The sequence below is a fragment of the Pieris brassicae genome, chromosome 8 (genome assembly GCF_905147105.1).
Source record: "Pieris brassicae chromosome 8, ilPieBrab1.1, whole genome shotgun sequence".
Classification (NCBI taxonomy): Eukaryota; Metazoa; Arthropoda; class Insecta; order Lepidoptera; family Pieridae; genus Pieris; species Pieris brassicae.
This window is the reverse complement of record NC_059672.1, coordinates 15,298,922-15,324,913: the sequence shown is the minus strand read 5'-3', so window position 1 is coordinate 15,324,913 and position 25,992 is coordinate 15,298,922. Positions and strand designations below refer to the sequence as shown.

The 25,992-nt window shown below is 35.5% G+C and overlaps 4 protein-coding genes across 4 annotated transcripts; 3 read left to right on the top strand and 1 right to left on the bottom strand.

Moving 5' to 3' along the window:
• Window positions 1–1,052: 1,052 nt before the first annotated feature.
• Window positions 1,053–9,171, top strand: LOC123713030 (aldo-keto reductase AKR2E4-like). Its single transcript, XM_045666507.1, has 7 exons — window positions 1,053–1,160; window positions 2,719–2,814; window positions 4,375–4,545; window positions 4,995–5,111; window positions 7,483–7,650; window positions 8,275–8,475; window positions 8,832–9,171. Exons 1-7 carry the CDS (start codon window positions 1,122–1,124, stop codon window positions 9,018–9,020), a joined length of 981 nt encoding a protein of 326 aa, XP_045522463.1. The 5' UTR covers window positions 1,053–1,121; the 3' UTR covers window positions 9,021–9,171.
• A 2,021-nt stretch (window positions 9,172–11,192) lies between these two features.
• LOC123713357 (ubiquinone biosynthesis O-methyltransferase, mitochondrial-like) lies at window positions 11,193–13,036 on the top strand. Its single transcript, XM_045666969.1, has 5 exons — window positions 11,193–11,354; window positions 11,572–11,686; window positions 12,000–12,134; window positions 12,276–12,543; window positions 12,858–13,036. Exons 1-5 carry the CDS (start codon window positions 11,227–11,229, stop codon window positions 12,971–12,973), a joined length of 762 nt encoding a protein of 253 aa, XP_045522925.1. The 5' UTR covers window positions 11,193–11,226; the 3' UTR covers window positions 12,974–13,036.
• A 456-nt stretch (window positions 13,037–13,492) lies between these two features.
• Window positions 13,493–22,299, top strand: LOC123713033. Its single transcript, XM_045666510.1, has 4 exons — window positions 13,493–13,804; window positions 14,140–14,361; window positions 21,520–21,642; window positions 22,055–22,299. Exons 1-4 carry the CDS (start codon window positions 13,714–13,716, stop codon window positions 22,279–22,281), a joined length of 663 nt encoding a protein of 220 aa, XP_045522466.1. The 5' UTR covers window positions 13,493–13,713; the 3' UTR covers window positions 22,282–22,299.
• Window positions 22,300–22,424: 125 nt separating this feature from the next.
• LOC123713032 (aarF domain-containing kinase 1) lies at window positions 22,425–25,685 on the bottom strand. Its single transcript, XM_045666509.1, has 6 exons — window positions 25,008–25,685; window positions 24,464–24,874; window positions 24,099–24,272; window positions 23,708–23,908; window positions 23,431–23,637; window positions 22,425–22,753 (listed from the first exon to the last, which is right to left on the bottom strand). Exons 1-6 carry the CDS (start codon window positions 25,446–25,448, stop codon window positions 22,607–22,609), a joined length of 1,581 nt encoding a protein of 526 aa, XP_045522465.1. The 5' UTR covers window positions 25,449–25,685; the 3' UTR covers window positions 22,425–22,606.
• Between the last annotated feature and the right edge of the window lie 307 nt (window positions 25,686–25,992).

Below are 25,992 nucleotides of genomic sequence, written 5' to 3'. Positions count from 1 at the left end.
CCTTCATTATATTTTAAATATGTATGTATAAATCTTGGTGGAATATTAATGAGGGTAAATACATATAAACCAGTACGCTCAGAGAAAACCTAACTTTGAAGGATCGTCTTTTTTATTTTGGTAGGTAGGATCAAAAGTTATGATTGCAAAATTTTATGATAAAATGTACCTATTGGAATATTTTCCCACGTGGCGTCGTTTGTTATGCACAACTATTCTGAATTCTCCTAGGTATAGTCTGGTAAGCATTTCAACTAGGCTCGATAATATTGGGATGCTTCCGCTTCTGGACTGTGTTTTAGTTGTATCTGTTTAGTCTAATTGTTTTTTTTAAGTTAATTTTAAAAGCAGAAAGAAGTTTATTTTACGTATAGTTTATGTAATATTTAATGTACATGTAAAATTTTAGTGATCAATCTCAAAAGTATAAAAATTTAAAAACCAATCGCTTATGTTTTTTTGCTTTTCTTATCCTTTAAATATATCTAAATGTTGACCAAGGTGATACAAAGAGTTGCTAGTTTCAAATTCTTATCCTTTGTATTAAAAAGTGGTTCGGAAGTAAGGGTTACGTATACGTATAGGATTAGGTGTGGATGTAACTTACGATCATACGTTGTGATTGTCGTCGGTACAAATACTAGTACATAGCACATGAAACGGCACATACTTGAATTATTCAACGCCTTCGGCCCGGAAGTCCTAAGTTTTATTTTCTAGGGAATATACAATATAAAATAAATTTTCCGGTTATAAATACACGGAATTGAGTCTGTTTATCTTCTAACAAATATGTACAACATTTTATTGTCTTTCACGAACATAGTATTGGTTTGCATCTTCACTAAGGCGTTCTTTATATTTAACTTATTACTAATTTAAAACATGTATTCTATAAGCTAAGCTAATTTGTTGGCGTCTGCTTGTGTTGTTAGCTTATTGGTCAAGGCCTAGTCAACGCTTTTTTTCGTTATTCTTCATTATAAATACAAAGTATTAGATGTAAATAGACGAGGTGAATAATCGTGTTAAATAAACAGATGTTCTTGTACTCGACTAACTAGTTATAAACAAGATATTTGCTGCCCCGTGGCCAGTGGTCGTGGAGCTTTTGTTACGAGATGTTACCTCCGTTCGCCGTTGTTGTGCTTTTGTTTCAGGTAAGTGGTATTCGATTAGGTCGGCAGATTGAGAAAAAAAATATTTATATTGCTTATTACTACCTTTACGTGTCAGTTTATTTCTTTAAGTAGACCAAACATTAAAATGTAGTACAAGTTCTAAATCTTGAGTTTTAAAACTGTTCAAGGGTACTTACTCTGTGTCTAATTTTATGTACTAAACTATTAGTTAAAACAATAATTTTTCTTCATTATGTAAATAGTATAGAGAGTTCGTTAACCTTGGAAAACTACAGTTTTGAAACCCCCTAAACTTGAGATTTAAATATACATAACAGTACATAGTGCACAGGTTTGTATCTAAACTTAATTCCAGTAACTATTTGTCAATTTGCATAAAATTTAATTACTGTATATTGCATTGACGAATTTCAAACTGAATTCTTATTGAAATACTGTGAATCAAAGTCGAGTCCGTTTTTAATTCGGCTACCTATACAGAAACGATTTCTTGTAGATTTCATAATAATTACTACATCGAAAGAAGAAAGAAGGCTGTAGGTATAATACGAGTATGTAAATATGTACTAAAACCAAAGAAACATCAAATATTTTGTCCATGTCCTTGTGTTTGAAAACAAAATAACGTGAATTGCACGCAAAATTTAAATATTCAAATATTCTTGGTTTCAAAATCAAGCATAAAAAATAACAAAGACGAGTTAAAGTAATTACGTGGCACAGGTATTGAATAATCTTTAGACAATTTCCGTATAATTGCGTTCCTATGAATCAAACAATCTTTTGTTGTTATTTATATTTTTTCTAATGTTTGAAATGTATACTCTCTGAATGGAATAAAAAAATTATTTTATATTTTAAATACGCGTTCAAAGTATAGCCTGTGTTATCTTATTGTATCTTAATAATCACTAAATCCACTTTATTTTATTAATTTAAAAATAATAAATAATTAATAAGGTAATTTGTTTTCACTCATAATTTTACTTTATATAATTAAGGGACCTTGACATCTTCACAAAATCGATAATTAATGTTTTCTGGTTCTTCGTGAAATCATTAGAAGTAATTAAATATTTATTAAACTTCTAAAAAATTAGCTGCAGCTCTCGCTCATGCTTCTGCTACTGTTAGTATAATACACCGTAATTTATTAAACTATAGAATAGAACTGTTCCTAAGTAGGATAGTTTTATTATCTGAAAAGAAATCTGTATAATAATTATGATGGGGACAAATATTTTAAAAAAAATTGGAACATAATATTTTAGCAGTGTTGGCCTAGTGGCTTCATCGTGAGACTTTCATCCCTGAGGTCGTAAGTTCGATCCCCGGCTGTGCACCAATGGACTTTCTTTCTATGTGCTCTTTTAACACTCGCTCGAACCGTGAAGGAAAATATCGTGAGGAAACCGGCTTGCCGTAGACCTAAAAAGTCGACGGCGTGCGTCAGGCACAGAAGGTTGATCACCTACTTGCCTATTAGATTAACAAATGATCATGAAACAGATACAGAAATCTGAGGCCCAGACCTAAAAAAGGTTGTAGCGCCATTGATTTTTTATTTTTTTTCCAGGTGGCAATCGCTGCAATAGCGCCAACCATCCAATTGAATGATGGGAACACGATCCCTGTAGTGGCTCTGGGAACTGGTCGAGGTACAGCTAAAGAGGTAGGACAGACATATCTATATAATCTATTACTTTATGAAATTTAAATTAGCTGACTCTTATGATAAAAGCATTATATTACAAAAAAATATATATAACAGTGGTACAACCTTTCTTGGCATCAAATTTTATCTGTTTTATAGTATTTTTTATGTCTAATAGGTAGAAGACAAACCACCTGTATTCTGTGTCTAGGACGTAGTCGACTTTTCAGGTTTTAGCCATGCAACCTGCATGCAATCCTTACGAAGTTTTCCTACACTGTTCCAGCGTATCCTAAATAGGCACATAGAAAGTTAAGCCCATACTCAAAAATACTCGAAATAACTTTATGCATATAGGTAATCAAGTATACATATAAACGTCAACGAAAAGATTATTAATTGATTCAATATTTACGTTTACTACCAGTTCGCAAGTCAAGGATGTAGAGCGGACAAGAGGAACTGGCAAGAAACTCTCCGCCACTATTTTTAATCGCTAAGTTTTAAGTCATACAATCCCAAGGATTACGATCATTTAAATATTCATCAAATTTATAAAAAGCTTAATTGATTAATTTACATTTAACGATTGGCCATGAATTTATTGTGATAATTGTCTAATTTCCCTTGGGCGCTTTTTGTAAAAACGACTACAATTTCCATATAAGGACTGGTTTATCTTCTGTATCGCCTGGTTGGTCATACGCTTAAATTATTCACCATTTGTTTTTAAATCGTTTTTTTTATACATACAACAAGGCTATAAGATTATATAGACCGGCTGATAATGTCATAATATTTAATTTCTTAAACTTATTACGTACCGATTCCCTTGGGAAAACACAACAAATGCCCGAACAGTCTGCTGCTGTACAGCTGGGCTTTGTATCTACAACCTCAGGGATGAGAGACTCATTAATTTTGAATTAAAAAATTCATTTTTTTATGATACAACATACAAAAATACAACCCTTAATTGTCACCCCTCTACGATCAACTCCTATTTTTATTATAATAGATAGTTAGATTTATTTAACTAAAAAATGTTTCCTATAAATAATATACATGACAAAACGACGTTTGCCGGGTCAGCTTGTATTTTATATATATCATATGCAATTATATCTCGTACGGAACTTGCGCTATGATATATTTGCTTTTTAACCATGTTACTAATTAAAGAATATAAATTAATTAATGACTTATAAATTTGTGACATAAAATTACGAATATTATATGTTAATGTTACAATTAATGACACAGTAACTATTCAACTGCACTAAATTTAAATATCGATATATCGATCGATAGAAGTGCAAAACTGGCGAACTTATTTGATACGACTAATTGCATATATTTACAAAATTATATTATTCTAGGTTGTCCATGTAATCAAAAAGATTACTGTCCAATTATAGTGACGTAACAAGGTTGTCAACACAAAAAATGAATTATCACTGCAGCGACCTAAAATCCCACGACAAAGTGATTTACAGGAATTGAAATGTATCTGAGATTAAGTGGTTCATGCCATAGTTACACTCCATTGTAAACGATTTTATTTTATACATTTTTCAGTCAGAGTCGGTAGACGAAGTCCGTCAAGCGGTTTATTGGGCAATTCAGGCAGGTTATAGACACATAGATACGGCAGCAATATATTTTGACGAAGAGCAGGTCGGCCAGGGCATTGCGCAGGCGATTGCTGACAAACTCGTTAGTAGAGGAGACCTTTTCGTTACCACAAAGGTTTGTATTATAAAAAAAAATATTATTGGATCTAAACATATATTTTTTATATAAGTATATCTATTTAAGAATTTCGTCACAAGGAACTTTCATAGTTGATGATAGAGACATGGAATAGGTAGTAATTATCTAATTAATGTTTCTTGTTCTTAAATATATGTTATTTATATTTAGGCTTTTAAATATAGTATGTTATACCTTTTAAAATCCCGTACAGATACAATTTCGACTTAAATATACGTTTTGTGATTTATTTATAACAAATACAGTAATTTTAAGTCAAATGGTTATATTTAATGTAATAATTCAAATTTCAGAAATACATTATAATTAAGCAATTTTATAAGTGATATTTATTCTTGTTAATTTATAGTCAAGAGAATCTAAAAGTAAGGTGTGTTAATATAATAATAACTACGAACGGAAGATCTCAAATTAATAATTTTCAGTTATGGAATGACAAACATCGTCAAGACCAAGTGGTGCCAGCTTTAAAGGATTCTCTGAAGAAACTCGGCCTGGATTACGTTGACTTATACCTCATTCATTTCCCAGTCGCCACCAAAGTGAGTTTTTAAGATGGTTTTAATAGTCCCAGACTCATTGGTTAAGAATTAAGTTACGTAATTTTTTTAAATATTTATCATAATCGGATCATAATCTAGCATTAATTCTTGAATGCATAGTTATTTAGATAAATAATGTAATTCGTTAAAAAATATTAATAATTATGTAATAGGCAACCTAAACCTTTGTGCCTCCTACAACTGTTTCGTATTTATTAACTAAAACCATTATTCGTAAACTCATCAAAACTTTTCCAATAACATATGTAAATAGCCCGTCCTCATGTTGGAAACATACTTATGTTTCTAAGAAAACATAATTCCCCTTTGATCGTTTGGTTTTCACATTCATACGAGTTTCTTGAAATGATGTTTACAAACTACGTAAACATTGTAAACTCGCCTTTTATTGAAATTACTGGTACTTTATTATTCTTTGAAAGTTTCTGATACCATGAATTTTTTTTGCAATAATTGTCTTGTAAGTATTTCTAACTACATAATATTATTATAAACATTCAATATAGATTCGTTATTCTTTCGCGTTATGTTTGTTCATTTATTTTGTATCGTAATTTTCATTAATCTTAGAAAGATTAATATAACAGCCAGCTATATCGGCTGCTTCAAAGAATTTGATCAGTTGTACGTCAGTATTACCTAGTAAATTTCTCCTGCCAATTCATTGTATGTATAACATAACATAACATTAGAAATGTGTCGATGCGACGTCGCGACCTAGGGTTGACGCCGTTGATAGTATTTGTACAACAATTATCAGTGATCAATTAAATAATGTAATTTCTACACAATTAATCTTGTGATCTTAAGCCTGAGCATGGAAATATATTTAACCCTAGGATCCTCCTTTTGTGTAAAAATCTAAAAACATAAACTCAATTGAACCTCAATTCAATCCCACACACTATACTAATTACCCTGGAAACAATCAATGTGTAAGATTTGGGAACACTTTTAACTAAAAAAAATACCTGCGTCGGGTTCCCAGCTCTTCCATAATAAACTTAATTATCAATTTCTTATAATATATATAAAAGATGTAATTAAATTTTATATATTATATATATTTTACTTTTATTTATTTATTTTTTGTTTTTATTTTTATAACTGTTTTCAACACACGTGAGTGAGTGTGTGTGTCTTCATCCAAAAACAGATACAAATATACTAATTTGATATTGTTTGTGTTAAACTAAACTATGATTACAATGTTTATGATCATTTTATGATTATTATCAAAATATACTGTGTACGAAGTGAAGTATGCTAACAAGAAATTTTCGAGACTAACAACTGATAATATTATTATATCTGTTTCACAGTTTTTTAGAGAGAGATAGTCGCAAATATAATGCATTTGTGTTCAAAAATCGATTTACTCCAGGCAATTTAAATAACCATTAGCCCTTGCAATATACAGACGTTATTCTGATTGCTTTGATCTAAATGTATATTTCTTTCTAAGTATCATCATCATCATTAGGAGAATGAAAACGCCTATTTTTTGCTAGTAGATATAAAGGCTTTCACGCTTTTAAATATGAAATAAGGTCATGTATCTGTATGTAAGTAACTAAACTTATTTACCAATCGCCCGATGATAGTTTAGTAATTTAGCGATTTGCGTTTATTAAGATTTTACAATAAATGCTTAATATTCCATTTCACCTGATTTTGCTCAAATTTATTTATTTATTACAAAAATACATACATTATCCTTAATATCCCAATACGATAAAGTCGAGACAAACACAAGGTATATAATATTAAACAAATTGTATACATTAACACAATATCGCTACTGTGAATTCAATCTGCGAAAATAATATATGTCGATAGTGTCGGGGTTGCATTCAGTAGGCGCAACGACTTTGATAACAGGGATCTGTGCAACAGACTGTGTCTGGTATCGTAAATTAGCTAGGCCTTATCCTATACGTACAAAGAAATCCAGTTCTTGGAGTGCACTTGGGTTCATTATCTGTTTCCATCATAGACAAGTACGTAATCAGTTTTATGTACGTTATATACGCCGTTGATTTTTGAGCCCTCTCGTAACGTTTACTCATAGTATTTTCGGCAACGTCCATCCATTGTATATATGACACACAGAAGTCACAGGTTGATTAATCTCACGCTGTAAGATCCAGTTGAGATTTAGCGCTATCTGTGACGTAGGTAAAAAATACAGGTTTCTAATGTTTGTTTCTCTTGTGATACAACTGATATATTAAACAGTTCTCATTTCACTTGCACTGGACGTGCTTGACATGGCAGTCGAGCGTTTAAATGAGAGCTAAATGCTTTTTGTTTGAAATCAGATTTAATTGAGTCAAAATTATTCTTCTAGGCAGATGGCTCCCCAGATAACGTCGATTTCACAGAAACATGGAAGGGTATGGAGCAGGCAAAACAACTTGGTCTGACGCGTTCAATTGGAGTGTCAAACTTTAATATGTCACAAATTGACCGACTCATATCGACTGCAAAAATCTGGCCAGCGATCAATGAAATTGAGGTAATTATTAACAGTGTCTCGATATTTATTATTAATTTGATTATATTTTAAATTATTTTTTGAAATAACAAATACTTAAATCAATGTGTCAATAAATAATTTTACGATATAATGTCGACTACAAAATTTACGGAATGAAATTACAGTGTAAACTGCATGTAACGTCCCTCGATTTATCGACAGACCCCCTAAACCGTCGAAGTCAATTGGCTTTGGTTGGTTTACTTTGTCTTCCATACAATGATACTCTCTACATAGCATTACAACCACTCTAATAACGACAATAATTGAGTAATAAAGCACTTTTTAAGTTGCTAAAATAAGCTTTTTTGGCGCTTTTTATCCTCTAGTCCGCAATAAACTCGACTGGCGGCATCATACATACGAACTTTGTAAGAAATTCGTTCTTTTGCTTTCAAATTGGAAATGCTTGCACGTGTAGACTGTTGTTGACCATGACTAATAGATAGGATAAGATCATGGATTATCAGCACGTCTTGCTTCTCCATTTAGAGATAAGTTTCTATAACGCCATAAAAATCACAGTCCAAATCTAGTTATTCACGCCTTTTTATTAGATTGAGTCTCAAGTACCAGATATAAGATTGTAGAATATAATTTCAGGTTAACCCAACCCTTACTCAAGAGCATTTTATTAGCTACCTCCAAAGCAAGGGTATAGTGCCAATGGGCTACAGTCCATTTGGCTTTCTGGTCTCCAGAAAGATGGAATCCACACCACCTCCAAGGGCTGACGACCCAGAATTGGTCAAAATGGCACAAAAGTATGGCAAGACGACCTCGCAGATCGTACTCCGATACTTGGTAAGTATTCTTAGCGGTAACTGCTGCTGTATATTAAGAGCAAAGTTGGCGAATATGGAACGAAAATATCATTTTTGACAAAAAAGTTGTTCTAAAAAGATGAATTAACTATTATTTTGTTTTTTTTGTACGTATTAACGTTTGTAAAACCATACCACATTTTTTTGTTTTTAGGCTGCTGCATAAAAGATAATAAATCACAAACTCACTGTAATTCAGAAATTATAAAAAAAAATATATCAATAAATTCGAAGTCCAGACAGACACGTCAGAGTGATATTAAATCACCAATAAAATACAAATAAAGTAATTTTATTTGTCTTTTGGTAAGATTAACTTGGATATTTTTGTTTCAGATCGACAGGAGCATAATTCCGATTCCGAAATCCACAAACCAAAACCGCATTGCTCAGAACATAGATTTGTTCGATTTCAGCCTAACAAAGGATGAAATAGCTATAATTAGCCGTTTCAATAAAAATATTCGCGTCATAAACCCCGTTAATTGGAAGGATTATCCTAACTATCCCTTTGTAGAATATTAATAATGTTTTATATTTAAAAAATGGTTTTATTATTTTCTGTCTTTCTTCCTTCCGAAACATTTTGCAACCTCTTCATTATTGTTCGAGAGATAGAGAGCCTGTAAAAATACTAGTAATACTTAGGGCGTTAAGAAATCCTCCGTTTTTTTACACAAACGTATATATTTAATAAAATAGGTATTATATTTAAGGGGTTGAAATTATTTTATATAGTTCATCATCTAAATATGAAAATAGACCATTAGCTAATCTAAAATTTGTGGATGTTGGGTGCTCGGGACTATTCAAATTTTACCTTAATAATTATGTTTAATAACACGAAATTTTTGAATTCACTAACATACTTATTTATGGAGTAAAAATTATCGGTGTTACCTAGTTTTTTATTAAATTAAGCACAATAATCCAATGCATACACGTCACATGTAAAAATCTTATTTTGTAGAGTCTATCAAAGTGGATTCAAGTAGAATATTAATTGATGTCGCTATTGAACAACGTAATCAAACCCAGAAATACCGATAGTACACTAACATACTATTTAGGTAAAATCTTAAAGCGTATGCAATTGTAACTAGCGTAATACAATCTTCGTTTAAAAACGAGAATTATGTAGTTTTATCGGATGTACCTTACAGTTTTGCTTACTGCCTATATTATCTAATCTCATCTATTGGAATATAATAGTAAGTCGATGACATCAAACGTATGAATGGCTCCAATATTGGAATGTAGTTTAATCAAATCAATTATATGTATAGAATTTACGCGCCTGGCGGGAAAAATTGTTAGTTGTTTACACAGGCTTCGTCGAATTGACCCGTAACGTAGACAATAATATTATAACATTGTACCTAATGCAAGGTGGTTATATTTTTTATCTTTAATATTTTGTTTTATTTACGCCTTCAAACCTTACGATTCTCCATAATAGATTATAACTGCTACAGCACTTGTAATGCATGCATAACACATTTGTATTAAAAATATTTAGCATTCCCATCCCCTACTCAAAAAAATAATTTTAATTGTTGCTTAACATCGTTATGTCTTGTCTATGATAATGATGATATCTATGGTAATGTCTTTTTATAATCACGCATTAAAGTTTCCAAATCATTACGATGTTGTCATTACCTCGGAAGTAATGAACACGAAAACATAATATAGAAATATTTCTTAACACATCGTTTACGCCAACTCCAAATAGAACGCGACTATTACATTTCTTCGTAATATTTTTAGCTAAAGTAGTACTGAGAATATTTAAAAGGGGACTCCATGATATAAACAAATTGTTACGGACATGCATCATAAAAGTAAGATAGTAATTTACATAATTTTAGTGCTTACTCATATAATATATAAATTCTAAAATATACGTATACTGCTAAAAGTTATTTGTTAGCGGTTCACGTATTCCCTTAAACAATACGGAAGGATGAAAACACTAGACTAGATACCAGACATCAGTCAACGAATATTCCGAATAAATAATTTCCATTTTTTATTAGATATGCTAATTTAATTATTTATTCTCTCTGCTTGTTCCAGAACACTGCAAAATGGATAAGGTATTCGGGTTCACATAGTTCCCGTACGTAAATATATGGATGTGGATAAAATTCCAAAGCACTTGGTACGCTCTTATCGCTACTAAACTTAAAGTAAAAATGTCTATATATACCACAATATATTAAATACATTTATTATTAGTAAAATTGATTGTGTTGTTTTATTTTTATATTTTCATGTCCATTCCCGCCCCTTGTATTATGTCATATAGTAGGTATGCACCATTTATGGCCTTAGCCCTTAGATTTAAGTATTAAATTGTCGCTGTCAAATGTCAATAGACAGTAAGCTTTTTGTCTTTACTGATAATCTACTGATTTATGTATCTATATAATGATAAAAAAGATGAATTATGGTTTTTTATCGTCTTAAAATCGCATCAAAGTATATCTTATAATTGTTAATCGCTATAAAAAACATTTTTAATCTTATAATAACGTAAGTATTCATCGGTTTTGTTTTTTATTCAACTTAAACATTAACATCCTCATATTCGTAAAATTGTCACTATATTTAATCAAATAACACAAAACGTATAATATACGTTTGGTGTAGCGTGACTTCAGATTTATTGTAATTGGTGTTAGTCGTTAAAGACAGTCGCGTGTGTTTTAAAGAGTTTTGTTAGAGAATGTCAGCTTCACATGATGCGTTTACAACAGTAGATGAAGGAAACATTGAAAGGCATAGAAATATTAAAGACCTGTGGTGGGACCCTCATGGCTGCACCGTGACCTTACACAGCTTGAACCATCGCAGGTATATCAACAGGTTTTAGAGAAACACAATTTTGAAGTTATTTAAAAAAAACTGTGTCAATGCTTTACGTTTTTATTTATTTATTTTATTACGTCTTTGTTGCATAGTAGGTTTTACCGATTTGTTTTTTCTAGATTTCGAACTCCCATGTTTATAACAGTTTCTTTAAATATTTAAGCGAAATATAGATTTTTTTTATCGATAATTATTGTTTAAGAGTACCATACATTAGAGATGGACTTGTATCAAAAGACGAAATTTTGAAATTATCAAAACCCCTGGCAAACAAGAAAATATTGGAAGTAGGCTGTGGAGGAGGCATTTTATCAGAGGTAATCCTACATCTCAAAATAAAATTAACCTTTATCTAAATATCTTATGTTTGAAATTAATAATTTTCAATACCAAATATACGCCTGGTTAGTGGCAATTATAACAGGTGTTTTGGAAATGTGTATAGAATCCAAGCGAAAGTATTGATTTGCATCTAATTCTCTCGTGTAATAAACAGTTTTAAGCGATAAATATTATCGGAAATTATACATACCTTTGTAATAGTCATCATATATTTCGAACGACAAAGTTATCATTTGAAGAACCCAAATGGAAAAGGCTCGGAGTTAATTAGTTAACTTAATTCTTTAGGGATTAGCGAAAATAGGAGCCCAAGTTACTGGGATAGACCCGTGTCAGGAATTAATTGACTTAGCAACTGAACACACGAGCGTATTTCCATTAGTAGCAGACAATAGGCCAAAATACTACTGCACAACAATCGAGGTAAGTCTCATTTATAAATATCCGGAGATTAAATCTTCAAAATGTAATAAATATTCATTCTTAGGGTCGATACCTAATAACATTTTGCTACATGCAAGTGTAATTTGTAAGAAACATTAAGTGTAGAATATATTTTTTTAGGATCATGCCCAAAATCACCGCAACTATTACGACGCCGTGGTCGCTTCAGAAGTGTTAGACCATGTAGTGAACAAAGAGCTGTTTTTAAAGCTATGCATAGAAACCCTAAAACCCGGTGGTAAAATATTCATAACAGCGCCAAATAGAACATTGTCAGCGAGAATAGGTGTTTTCTTTTCGGAAAATGTATTTGGTTGCGCCGCAAAGGGAATACACGATTATGGAAAATTTATAACCCCAGTGGAAGTTACAAAGATTTTGGAAAAGAGTAAGTTAAATTATTTAATAAGTGTATTTAAATGATTGATACTTAATAAAAACACGAAGGCATAGACGCGTGATCACGTTATTGCCTTCAAAAATAAAAATATCAGTGAAGCATTTGTTAGTTTTGTATCAAGACAGGAAAAAGTGTTTCTTTTTTGTTTATAAAAGACACATTAGAGAAACCTCTAAATAGTTTTTATTAAATATAGGTGTATTTATTTATTCCTGAATTCTTAACCTAAAAGGGCTAAGTTTAGGCCAGTAAAAAGGAAGAACGCTTGTTTTGTGAATGCTACTAAATACGTTTATTTTCAGATAACTGTGAAGTCAACAACACTTGCGGACTAATTTACTACCCCTACATCGAAATCTGGCAATGGGTATTTTTTGAATCTATGTGGTATGCCATTCAAGCAACGAAAATTGACTAGGTTTAACATATATTAAGAATAATTTTTCATAAAATTATTTTAAGGATATTTAATAAAGGCATCGGAAGTAACTTTTCTCGTTATGATTTTAATGAAGAAATTGTTTGGAGATGCTGAAAAATGTATTACCCTCCAGTTGGTACACAAAAATCCTACTTTTATTAACTAATTCTGAACAAATTTCTTTATTTATTGCAAAAATAGAACCATCCAACAAATAGAAGAAATAAAAATAAATTTGATTGTATTTGTGTAAATAATATTATAAATAATAATTACATATATACAAACATGATAGCAAAACGATACATAATAAAATATTAAGAAGATCACACATAAGAAGACGCCATAAATACTAATAATTATATCAATAAAAAAAGATGTCGGAAGTCGGCTTTTACAGATACACAATTCTTGATTTGTGATTCGGTTTAGATATTAATTTTGTTTATGAACTTATCATAAACAAAATAAAAATAAGTATATATGATATTATTTGATATCAAGCTAGAAAGAAGTTGTCAAAGATGTATCTGATTTAGACGCTTTAATTTTCGAGAAATTATTATAACTTTTTGCTATGTTTCATTTATAACATATACTTTTTGTGATTCTTTATTTTAATCAAGATATTAAAAAATGCAATGAAGTTATTTTGTTAAATATGTTATTAAATACTTTAGCAAATTATAACCTTGATTTTATCATAGGAGATGAATAATTTATGAAATGTTTTTGCGATGTCGTTCATTAAAATATTGAAGGCGCCGAGTAAATTATTTAAAAAAGATGTTATAACATTTTTAACAATTCGACGTCATGATTTAGGCGGTAAGTGGTTTATTATGTAAGTATTTGCCCGTGACTTGGACAACTTGGATATAACATCTACCGATAATATACTTTTTTTGAGTAACATATGTGTATTCCGAATTATTTATGTACCAAATTGATCAAGATCGGTTCAAGCATTCTGCCTTAATTAATTTGCACTGATAACATTCTCATGCCACTCACTGCTCATGTTTGCGGCTGGCGTCTCAAAATCAGAATACCAATAGGCTGTATGAGTCTTCACTCTTAGTTAAAAACGAAACTTAACTAGCTTAACTTCATTTATCCGGGAACTATGGGCATCGAATCATCATTCTAGTTTATTCTTGCAGTGCTAGACAACAAACTCTACTACATAGCCGTAAAGCCAACAGCATCAATTTCAGTGCTCAGACAAAAAGTGTGGCATCTATTAGATCTGCCAGATTATTGCGATGAGATTATTAAACTAGAATCGGAGGATGGCAAAGAGCTACCGTTGACATATCTGCGTACTGGAAATGAACCACAACATCCTTACATTTTAGAAGTGTGGTTACCAGGAAACCAGTCATGTACGCCAATTAATACCCTAACATCATAGTATTAAATTGTATAACACATAGGTTCGATTTACACACAGTGTACATCCATTAGAAAACCGAAAGCCCTTACCCTTACCCTTACTATACCCTTGAAATCCCATCTCATAACTCCTTTCTTGGCGATTCCTTTAAGGTCTCTGCAGTTAGGCTATGGAATTCACTTCCCGTCCCTATTCGCTTAGCTCCTTCTCTATCTTCCTTTAAATTTCTACTGTACAAACATTACCTGTCCACATCGTATCCCTAACTTTCTTACAAACTACTAAGTGACGTGAGACTTACCTTAAATTATCGTGATTTATGTGTATTTTTACTTTCTATTTTAATGTATCATCTTTTTAGTTTAGTTTGTTTTTTTTGTTCCTGTTTAGTTTTGTCTTAATAAATGTGTATAACATGTATTTTTGCACTACTTGCCAATCTTATGTAATTTAATACATAGGTAGGTAGGTAGGTAGGTGGACTCAATTTCCGCACTTAGACACGTAGTCGGTCCGTTGTGCGTAAAAGCCCTGGCTAATTTTATAGCCAGCCCAACTCCTTCCAGAAGCACAGAAGTCTCCCGGGCACTTCACAGGCTTCGCGGAGCGACCTCACTGTTCCGAGGATTTTTGTACGTTGATTAGCCACAGCCTCGCATTCCAGGACTACGTGGGTGACTGATTCCTCTGCGCTGAAACAGCCTCTGCACAAGGGGCTGTCTGTTGCGCCTAGGACGAAAAGATGTTTGTTAAGGAGACAATGGCCCGTGATTGTCCCTATGATTGTTTTGAGATTGGTTCTGTTCAGGTTTAGAAGTCGCTTAGTAAGTTGCGGGTTCACAGCCGGCAGAGCCATTTTGGACTGTTTGCAATCTACACTTCGCGACCATCGTTGATTCTGGAGTACAGTGGATCTCTGGCGAATCCAGGTTCGAACTAGCGAGAAGGGCAAGGGGAGGAGCGGATGCGGGCCAGCAGGTATCATACCAGAGCCTCTTCTCGCAAGCTCGTCGGCTGCATCGTTGCCGAGAGAGCCACTGTGTCCCTTAATCCACTGTAAGGTAACTCTATTTGTTAGAGCTATTGCCTCCAGTGCTTCGTGACACTCCAGTATTAATTTGCTGTTTGTGTTTTCGTTACCGAGCGCCATCAGCACGGATGCACTGTCCGATATGAGCTTAATGTAAAAGTCATTGACTCCCATCCGCTGTACGGCTCTGGCTGCTTCGGTTAGAGCGACACATTCACATTGGAAGATTGTGCTTTGTGTGCCCAGAGGTAGGTGTATGTTGATGTTGAGATCAAAGGAGAAAATACCAGCGCCTGAGCCACACCCTGTTTTTGAACCATCAGTGTATATACGTAGCTCATTCAGGGGCGACTGATCTTGCTCCTCTTCTCTCGGTTGTATAAGATATTTCTTGTTGAATATTAATTGATTAGTGATTCTGTCACATGGCGCAGCTATAAGAGGTTGGTACTCTATTGCCCTGTTGAGAATCACTGTGTGTGAACTGTAGTGGTTTTTTCCCCATAGGTCCAATACCATAAGCCTGATGGCCACTAGTGCCGCCCCCTGCTGTATGTGTAGGTCTAGAGGTAAGATTTGCAGGGCTATCTCCATTGCTGCGGTCGGAGTTGTTCTCATACAACCGCTAGCAGCGGACAAGGCAAGCCTTTGGAAGCGTCCCAGTTTCGTGATCGCCATTTGAAGTTCAGATCTTGGCCACCAAACCAGGGCTCCATAGGCCAGCATTGGCCTGATTATGGCAGTGTATAGCCATAATGTTATTTTAGGCGATAAGCCCCATTTCACGCCTAGCATCTTTTTGCATTGATAGAAGGCGATCGTTGCTTTGCTCAGTTTGTGTTCTAGGTGTTTGTTCCAGAGCAGTTTACTGTCCAGAATCACACCCAAGTACTTTATTTCATTTTTGAGTTTGAGTTGTGTGTTGAAGAGTTTTGGAAGCCTGTGTGGTCCCAGAACCCTCCGGTTTGTAAAGAGTATTAACTCTGTTTTTGATGGGTTGACAGATAGCTCGTGCTTGTTGCACCATCTCTCAATTACTTTGAAAGCCCTTCCCATGAGATCGCATAGGGTACTTTCAAAGCTTCCCGATATCAAGATAGCTATGTCGTCCGCATAACCCACTGTGTAGAGGTTGCCAGCGTTGTGTTCTGTGATGAGCTCGTTAACTACGAGGTTCCACAGTAGCGGCGATAAGACACCACCTTGCGGACAGCCTCTGCTGACAATGCCCCGTGTCGTGGAATTAACAGTGAACTGTATAGCTCGTTGTTTTAGCATGTTGTTTATCCACCCTATCAGGGTTGATGATACTCCACATGTAACGAGTGCTCTGGTAATGCTTGTGAAGTTTGTTTTGTCAAAAGCGCCTTCGATGTCAATAAATGCACCAAGGGTTGACTGTTTTAACTTCAGGGAGTCGCCAATGCGAGACACAACGTTGTGGAGTGATGAATCCGTTGACTTGCCTGGGCTGTAGGCATGTTGATTTGGGTGCAGGAATTTGGATAGCGATACCTAGCTACGTATTTCCAGATCTCCAAGCCTCTCCATTGTTTTTAACAGGAAAGATGTGAGGCTTATGGGTCTGAAGGATTTCGCCTGGGTATAGTCCTCTCTGCCTGGTTTTGGGATGAATATTATTTTCACTTCCCTCCATTTCAAAGGTATGTAGCGGTGGGCTATACATGCTCGGAAGATTGAGACAAGATAGTCCACCAAAAGGTTTCCACTCCATCTTAGTAGGCCTGGGAAGATGCCATCCAGGCCAGCCGCTTTGAATGGTAGGAGGGAGTTGATTGCCCATGTTACTTTTTCATTTGTGATTATTTTGTGAGTTACATTCCAGTCTGAGTCGGTGGTGGCTCTTTCTGAGTAGGGTTGCCATGCTTGGTCGTTGGCAATTATGCAGCCTGGAAAGTGTGTTTCCATCAGTGGTTCACATGTTTCTGCATCGGTTTTTGTAAATGATTTATCAGGTTTTTTAAGACAACCGATTGAGTGATAAGGCTCACTAGAGAGGCATGATTTCACTCTGGTTGCCTGGTTGTTGCTTTCAATGCTGGTGCAGAAGTGTCTCCAGCACTCTTGCTTCCTAGAACGTAAAAGTTTTTTGAATCGTCTTCTCGCGATTGTGTACTTGTCCCAGTCGGCAGGTAAACGGGTATTTCCTGCTCTATTGAACAGCTTCCTGACCTTCTTTCGGTGTCTCTCCAGTTCGGGGCACCACCAGTTATGTCTACTCCCCCACCTAGGCATGGTAAGGGGACACGACCGTTCAAAGCTGGTCTGGAGTAGGGACGTTAGGTTATTTACATGTTTGTCTATGTCTTGTACATCAATGGTGGTTGGTATTGTTAGTTTGCTTACCTCTGAGCCGATTATACTGTAAAATTTTACTGAATCAGTTCTCCGAGGTATGCGTCGTGGTTGTGGTTTAGGTAGCTCCCTTTGATTGTAAAGCGGATCCACCTGTGATCTGAACATGATAGCTCTCTGGAGACATGCCAATCCTGTATGTGATCTGACAGACCAGAGGTCACCATTGTTAGATCGATTATGGTTTGCGAGCGTGCGTTGATAAAGGTTGGTTCAGAGCTGCTGTTTGCTAAGATAAGATTATTGCTAAGAATGAAGTTAAGCATATTCTCACCTCGAGCGTTGGTATTTGCATTACCCCATAGCGTGTGGTGCGCGTTGGAGTCTGCTGCGATTATAAGCTCCAGTTTCTCCCTCTCACAGTAGTCAGCCAGAAGGCCGAGTTCTGGAGTGGGCACGTCCTCGTCACCCGGTAAGTAGGACGCCAGGACGATGTCTGGATGTGCGTCCCTAGGTAACCTAATGGTTGTAAGGTCCCTTGAACACAGTTCGTTAATTAGGTATGCTGGTACATGTTTAGGTATGATAATGCAGGTTCTTGGGTTACTTACTGAGGTATCCAGCAAAAGTTTACCACCGGTGTTACCCAGGCCGCATACCTTGCCATTCCTGATCCACGGCTCCTGGATCGCGGCAATGGTCTTCGGGTTGGTCTCCAGCAGTCTGCGTAGTGAAGCCGACGCTGTTTGGCTGTGCTGGAGGTTGGTCTGGATAAGGTCAGTCCGGTTAGGGGGAGGAGCGCAAACAGCTGTCGCTGAATTCACTCCCCCCTGTCTCCTGAAAGAACTCGTCATCCGAGGTTAGTTGCACCGGTGAGGGTGGTTGTTGAACTGTCTCCATGGGGACGTTTACCTCGGCAACCGCGGCTATCTCCGTCGTTGACGAGGGCGGCTTTGGCCCCGAGGATCCCGTCCCCGATGTACTGGCAGTAGTTACTGTGGCGGCAGCTACCACTGAGGGTTCATCCTTTTCCAGAATTCGGATATAGATGTTCCCCATCAGATAGTAGATGCGGCGTTCGTGTGCCTTGATCTTTGAGATCTCATATTCCGGAACACGAAGGAACAAAGATACGCCTGTCGGGTCCTGTGTTCTACGTTCGTGAGTCAGGGTCCAAGATCTGATGTTTAGGTGGCGGTTTTGCCTGGTGATCAGTTTCCGTAAAGTTTCCGTGCACTCTGAACGCCGTGAACTCTGGAACATGCAGTAAGCACGGCACCTTCTTCGGAATGTCTGACTGAGGCCGTACCACCAGTTTGGTGTCCGGTATCGGATTGTTGATGACATCGCATGCTCCGGTAAGCCATCCCAGCGTGTAGGTATCCTCGCACCAAGTTTTGAGGACACCATCTGAGAAGTGGGCTCTTCCCCGGAATCTGATGTCGTTGGGTTCAGTTGCTAGGGTAGCTTCAAGATCCGCCATGAGCTCATCTTGGATTTTACCCTCGATTTGTAGGCGGATGTTATCTGCCTGTTCTTGTGTCATGTCTATAAAGGGCTCAGTCATCACGGCAACACAAAGCTCGTTGGCTTTGTAGGATGCTGCTGCTTCCGCGTAACTGGCCGAGGCCCCTGACTCCAGCCGGAGTTTGTTAGGTTTGACCCTTTTACTCTCCCCAGTCGGTGTCACGGTTTCCTCTGGCCGATCGCGTTTCTGGCCCTTTCTTTGTTGTTTGGTTTGGTTTGGGTTTTTGGTTTGGTAACCCCCTCTAGGTTCTTTACCGCACCTAGAGCCAATAGGCTTGAGCGCGGCAGAGGACCCAGTCGGCTTCGGTGCCCTTTTCCCGCGTCCTGCAGGTAACCGCGGGGCAGTTCCAGGATTCTCAGGTATCCTCTGAGAGCCGGTAATCAGCTGTTGCTGTTCCGTCGCTCTTTTGGCCTTCCTGAGCCGTCGCCTTTTTGAGGAGCTTAGGACCATTCTGGGAGTCGATTCCTGAATCGCTGATTTCAGGGCCGACATGTCCATGGTCGAGGTTTGTGCACTGGACGTGCTCACCGTCGCAGCCTCGGTCTTCCGCATCGATCTTGCTTCGGATGCCCCCCCTATGGACGCAAACATTGCTGTATCATCCTTCGGAGTTGCTATCTTCTGCTCGAACGACGCAGTCAGCCTGGCCGCAACAGTGGACGCATCCTCGTGTGGTGGTGTATGAGATACCATTGGAGTGGGCACGGTTAAGGGTGCATCCCGGTTTGGCGCTTCCTCAGCCGCTGCCCTCTCCTTTGGTGCCTCGGACGCTGCCCTATTGGGAGCATCCGTTTGCGAGATAGGGGCATCAGAGTATCGTGTCACTGGTGACTTGCACCTCAACACGTCCTGCGACGTAACCCTGTTTATGTAAGTTTTAGGCGCATCTGTGGATGCAGCCTTTTGTTGGTTTGTGTGTTTTGTCTCTTTATCCATGTGGTGGTATGAATTAGATTCACCGTCGGAGCTCTCCACCCGCCACGGAGCCCTCAAGTCGGGGACGTCCCTTGCTCAGCAAGCGACGTCAGAGCTACTCCTTCGGTATAGAGTCAGCGTGTAGAGGGGCAGGCGCGTCCGCACGCCACAAGAGAGTACGGAGCTGTTCGCATCCCGAGACGATGATGCAAACTCACCCCGAGTCCCGTGCCACGCCGACGCCCCCCCCACCCACACCCCGACTCTCGCTTGGTAGCCCTCTTACGGGATACCACAGCCGGTTGACCGTGGTCAGCTAATGCACGGCCTCCCGTGTGAGGGGAAATCCAGACCAAAGAGGTGTGTTGTGTGCAGCGCACAACTGTACCGGCGCACTACTCCACTCAACCTCCAGGACTCCTTCATCCCCCCGTACGGGTCCCCGCGCACGGCACAGACACGCGGGAGGTCATTTACTGTCCACCGTCCTTTTATTTTGGATGATGAACTCGCAAGGACATGACCTCTACATCCCTGCAAAAGTTCGCTTGGTGGTTTTAGTTACGTCTAATACATAGGGTATTAGACCAAAAACAGGGTTGGCAACCTCGGGAAGGCAACCACCAAACTTGCCTTGGGGATCACAGCGACCTGCGCTACCCCCAAGACCACACCTCCCTACCCATCAGAAGGATGTGGTAGGGTGGGTTTGCACCTATGCTACCATGCTAATGCAAGCATGTCGTGCTGGAAACCGTAGAAGCATAGATCCAAACCCAACCCCAATTTTTAATACATTTAATACATTTTTTTCTTACTCACTTCTACTCACAGTGGTTGCCTGGAAGAGATCGCTCGAAAGCGATAAGGCCGCCAGTTGCCCTCCTTTTGATTTAATTATGTTTAATTTTTTTTTTTATTTATTGTACTGTAACGAAGTGTAAATAAATAAAAGCGGGGAAATGTTTTCTTCGTTTTTGAGATTTGGTTACGATACTATTAAAACGTTGTATATGTTTCATTATTATTATTAGTCAGACTTTTTTGTCGTGGTATAACCCACACACATATTACAAACTATGTTACTGATGAAATAGTTTATTCAGGTGTCCTCAAGTTAATAGCTATAATTACAAATACGCATTGCTTATAAATTGTCTTGAAACATTATTATCGTAAAGTAATTGGTAAAAAATAACATAAACATACAAACATACTAAACCATGTAAATAGTAATGTAATCGGTATGACGTAATACTGTTTGGTTTACACATTTAAATAATAATTCCCACTTTATACCTATGTAAAATCAAATTTATCATCGACGCAAAAAGGCCTCACGTTTAAATTTTTTGTAGATACTTCTGGATTCCATAAGAACATGTTAACAATGGGCGATAGTAGTATACTTAACCGAAACAGTTCAAGTGGCACCGAATTTGAAGAGAAAATCCACAATGATAGTAGTGCAAAGTCAACTGGTAAACTTTTAGTTTCAAAAATATATTCTATTTTATATACATATTTATAGTTTAGAAAGTATATGAGGCAAAATATTAACTATAATAAGAGCTGTATTTTTAAGCAGTGTTGTTGTGGCTCAGCGGTATCATGCCTAAGGCCGTAAGTTCGATCCCGGCTGTAAACTAATGGGCTTTCTATGTGCTCGCTTAACACTATCTTGGTAGGAAACCGACGTGACTTCGACCCAAAAAGTTAAGTTTGTGTGGCTGGTCTAATTGCCTTTTAGAAATAGCTAATGATCACATCAATGTTCAATCTGAGGCACAGACTTAATAAAGGTTATAGCGCCACTGGATTTTTTGTTTTACGTTTTACATGAAACAGAATTACGTATATAGATTCTGATTAATAATTTAAATAACCTTTCAGGTACACCAATTTCTAAGACAACGGCAATAAATACGAAGAACGCAAACACTTTGCCTTCAGATTGCAAAAACGAAGTTGGTTCAAAGATTTCATCGACATCGCTCTTCTTTAAATTACATGGAAGGAAAAGTCGTGATAACTTCACTAATATTTTACTCAAAATTCAAAATGATCTCATCGTGTTGAGTAACAAGTTATCAAATTTGGAAAATAAAATACAAATTTAAATAAAACTTTATGAAAAATATAACTGATTTATTTTCAACATAGCCGTGTACAAACAAATTATCTACTAGCATAGCCCTACACGATACTTAAATTGGTATATACAAAATGTACAAATTGTAAATACGACTATAACTTAATTATATAAATTTTCCCGTTTTGAAGAGGTAAAGTGTATCGCGTGACTAGCCAAAAATACACCGCAAGTCATAAATATCACTGCATATACAATTTCAATAAATAATTTGCGCTAAGTTTTTTATACAAAAGTAGGCACAGGGTCATTCATCATTTCAAATATACACTTTTCGTTTCATATATTGACACTTAAACGGAAGCACAACGATTTGTGTTGTAGAAGCACATATTCCATTTCTCTCGTACTGTTAAATAGATTGCGTAGAAATAGAGGACCCAAAGAGACCAAAGGTACTTTATACTTAATAATTGTCGTTTCACTTGAGAATTTTCGTCCTGTAATAAAAATACTCATTAATATTGTTAATTTAATTTAATAAGCGTATTAAAAAAAGCCTGTAAAGGAATATAATTATAAGAAAAAAATCACTCTACATCTAAATAGATGTTGATTTAGAATCTCACGCAAGTCACCTCAAAGTTACAAGACCATTATGCTATTTGACTAATGTTATGTAACAACTAGAGTAGATTATAGTTATTAATACCAGAATGATAATATTGGCCAATGAACACCCAAAACTTGATTTCACTATCTAATTACAATTTTATTGTATCACCAAAGAAACAAAAATTCATATTTTACTAACAATCGTAAGAAATTTTAAATATAATTTAAAGCTGTATTGCATATATACCATTGGCTCTTTTTAATTTGAACTCACAAGAATTATAAAACGCATGAGCATTCTTATTTTAAATTCAAGTCAGGAACAAGGAACTCAATATATTGTATCTACGCTAAAGCATACTTTGAATGTAAATTAGTATGGACTGTATAACAGACCTTTATATTTATTTGAATTTTAAATTATGAAAGCCACCTGAGGCATGAACTGCTTATAAATTAAGATTTTTTTAACATTTTTTTTTGATAGTGTAATCATTTTAGTTAGTTATCATATTAGTTAATAGTTAAATGTTCTTTGAGCTACAGAATTACAAATACTAACCTTTAATTCCAGCTTATAAACACTTTCAGTGCAACACTTTGTCATAATCATAAAACCACACATTCTATCTTGCATTTCCAATGAATACTCGATACTTCGTATCAAATCGTTTGTCTTCATAATAAGTAGAGCTTGCCGGTCTACATACTCTAAACATTGAGAGACACGATTTAAGAAATTGGGTAACTCATTTTGAAATGTAACTTTCTGAAAAGACAATTAAAATTAACAAAAATTCCATAATTAAAATCTTGGTCCTCTTTAAAAAATGAAAAACCTCAGATGCTGATGGCTTCGTTATGTCAATGCCCTTCATAATGACATCCCAAGGCCTTCCTGCTACCATACAAGCAAACAGCCCATACAAATCCTCGTTAATGCCCAGTTTTCCAGAATAGAATTTTATAGCCTCTTTGTCTTTTGCAATTATTGAGAGCCACAATTTTGAGTAGTGGTAACGAAATTTGTCTGACAATTGCTGAAACAATATTTACTGATGACTTCTTTTGATTTCATTAAATTGAATTCATTCTGTTTAATATTTTACACTATTATTCTAGTGTAAGTGACACAACAATTAAATGTATTTTGTAAAATAATTCTAAATTTTTCACATTAAAAAAAAATATCTTATCAATATTTATTCTTAATAAATTTACTGCACTTACCGCATATAGACCATGGTCCAATAAACAAATTGTTACTTCTTTATCTCCAGGTTCTTTTTTAACAATAATATTACCAGGATGTGGATCACTGTGTACAAAACCAGTAACAAATATCATATGTGAATATAGGTCACCTAATTTTGTACATAAGTCAGTTCTACTAATATTGTGACTCTACAAATGAAAATAATATATTAATAAAATAAGACATTTTAAACAATTGGAGATATACATATATATACATTACTAGGCCTATTAAGAATTCTAGATAAAACAAAAAAAAACTATTCATACTGTTTACATATATTATTAACCATTACTGTAAGGATTTTCCCTCCTATTAAGAACTTCTGAAATATACTTACATCAATATATTTAACATCATTAACTTGGCCTCCAGTGAGATATTCCATGACAAGAACTCGTTCTGTACTAAATTCCCAGAATATCTTTGGTACTTTCAACCAGGTATAGTTTTTAAATACTTCTGCAACTTTTTCAGCATTCCTACCTTCTTCCATGAAATCAAGTTCTTTGGCAATATTTTTTTTAGTTTCATCAACCAACCATTGCATTTGAAAATCAGGAAAAACTTTTGACATTATATTTATAAGGAGTTCCATCCATTTGAGGTCAACGGTAGTGTTTTTTCTAACATAACTATGTTGAACTTTAACAGCTACTTCTGTTCCATCCTTTAACCTTGCTCTATGAACTTGCGCAAGTGATGCAGTACCAAGAGGTTCAGGGTCAAATTCAGTAAAAATTTCAGCAGGCTGAAACACATAAATAAAAATTTATGAAAAAACAAATTGATTTGAAATAATATGCAGAAATATGAATCAAGACTTATCATAGTAACAATAATTTTTTTTATTAAATTAATTCTAAAACCATTAAGTTCCTTACATCCTGCTTTAGGTCCTCCTTTAAAACTTTATATAGCTCTTCGACAGTGTTTCTTGGTGCATCTTTATGTAAAATTTTCATTGTAGTTACATATTCAGAGGGTAACAAGTATTCTAGAGCACCAACATGTTGTCCAACTTTAATGTATACACCTTTATTTGATTTACATAATTCAAGTAGTTTCTCTGCTCCCAATTTATGAGCCTCACTTCGCACTTTCAAATATTCCTCTGATGTTTTATCCCAATTCTTACCATAAAGCATTGATTTATACATCTGACTAATTTCTAGAGCAGTTCGGGCAGCTCTAGTATGTCTCACTATGGGTAGAGAATTATAATCGGCGTCTGGGTAAATAGATGTTACAAATGCACCACCACCTATAGCTACACTCCCGTAAAGCCCATACTTTACTAAGCGTGATACGTTTCTCCTGAACATTATTATTTTTTATTAAGATATTCACATTACAGTTTATTGTTAATTTTAAATCCTGAATTGGAGAAATATACAATAAACGAGGAAACTCTCCGTAATCGTCACATTTCCTACCACAAAACACTGACTGAATACTAAAAGTCGTCATTCAATCATTCGCGCAATTTATACTACAGACAAGAAAGACTCATACCTCGTACATTACTTATATAATGTATTCTATGATACAGAGTGACAAACAATGTTATTGCAGCACGGCCTAACGATCTGGGAGTCTAGACAAGATGGCTTAACAGTAGTGTATGTAGAAAGTCGAAAACTAAATATGTATGAAAATGACAGCTCGTGTCGACAATCGGAAGCCCAAAAGAATGTCAGAAAAATTAGTACAGGTAAATATTTCTTACATGAACCTTTAAAGCTAGTTTTTTTTTAATTCGAACATCCTAGTTATATTCGATATCTTTTATTGATATTTATTTTGCATGTAAAGTTAATGAAATCATTCTTTAATTTGAAAAACACATGATGTAACTTGTAAGGTAAA

Bases quoted from the DNA above. Each gene is read 5' to 3' on its own strand.
- LOC123713030 (XM_045666507.1), top strand. From the start codon at position 1,122: ATGTTACCTCCGTTCGCCGTTGTTGTGCTTTTGTTTCAG. The intron at 2,815-4,374 runs GTAGGACAGACA...TACATTTTTCAG, and splicing joins GTCGAGGTACAGCTAAAGAG to TCAGAGTCGGTAGACGAAGT. The intron at 7,651-8,274 runs GTAATTATTAAC...ATATAATTTCAG, and splicing joins CAGCGATCAATGAAATTGAG to GTTAACCCAACCCTTACTCA.
- LOC123713357 (XM_045666969.1), top strand. From the start codon at position 11,227: ATGTCAGCTTCACATGATGCGTTTACAACAGTAGATGAAGGAAACATT. The intron at 11,355-11,571 runs GTATATCAACAG...TTATTGTTTAAG, and splicing joins CACAGCTTGAACCATCGCAG to AGTACCATACATTAGAGATG. The intron at 12,135-12,275 runs GTAAGTCTCATT...ATATTTTTTTAG, and splicing joins ACTACTGCACAACAATCGAG to GATCATGCCCAAAATCACCG.
- LOC123713033 (XM_045666510.1), top strand. From the start codon at position 13,714: ATGTCGTTCATTAAAATATTGAAGGCGCCGAGTAAATTATTTAAAAAA. The intron at 13,805-14,139 runs GTAAGTGGTTTA...TTATTCTTGCAG, and splicing joins TCGACGTCATGATTTAGGCG to TGCTAGACAACAAACTCTAC. The intron at 21,643-22,054 runs GTAAACTTTTAG...ATAACCTTTCAG, and splicing joins TAGTAGTGCAAAGTCAACTG to GTACACCAATTTCTAAGACA.
- LOC123713032 (XM_045666509.1), bottom strand. From the start codon at position 25,448: ATGTTCAGGAGAAACGTATCACGCTTAGTAAAGTATGGGCTTTACGGG. The intron at 24,875-25,007 runs GTAAGGAACTTA...TATGTGTTTCAG, and splicing joins AGGAGGACCTAAAGCAGGAT to CCTGCTGAAATTTTTACTGA. The intron at 23,909-24,098 runs GTAAGTGCAGTA...ATATTGTTTCAG, and splicing joins TGGACCATGGTCTATATGCG to CAATTGTCAGACAAATTTCG.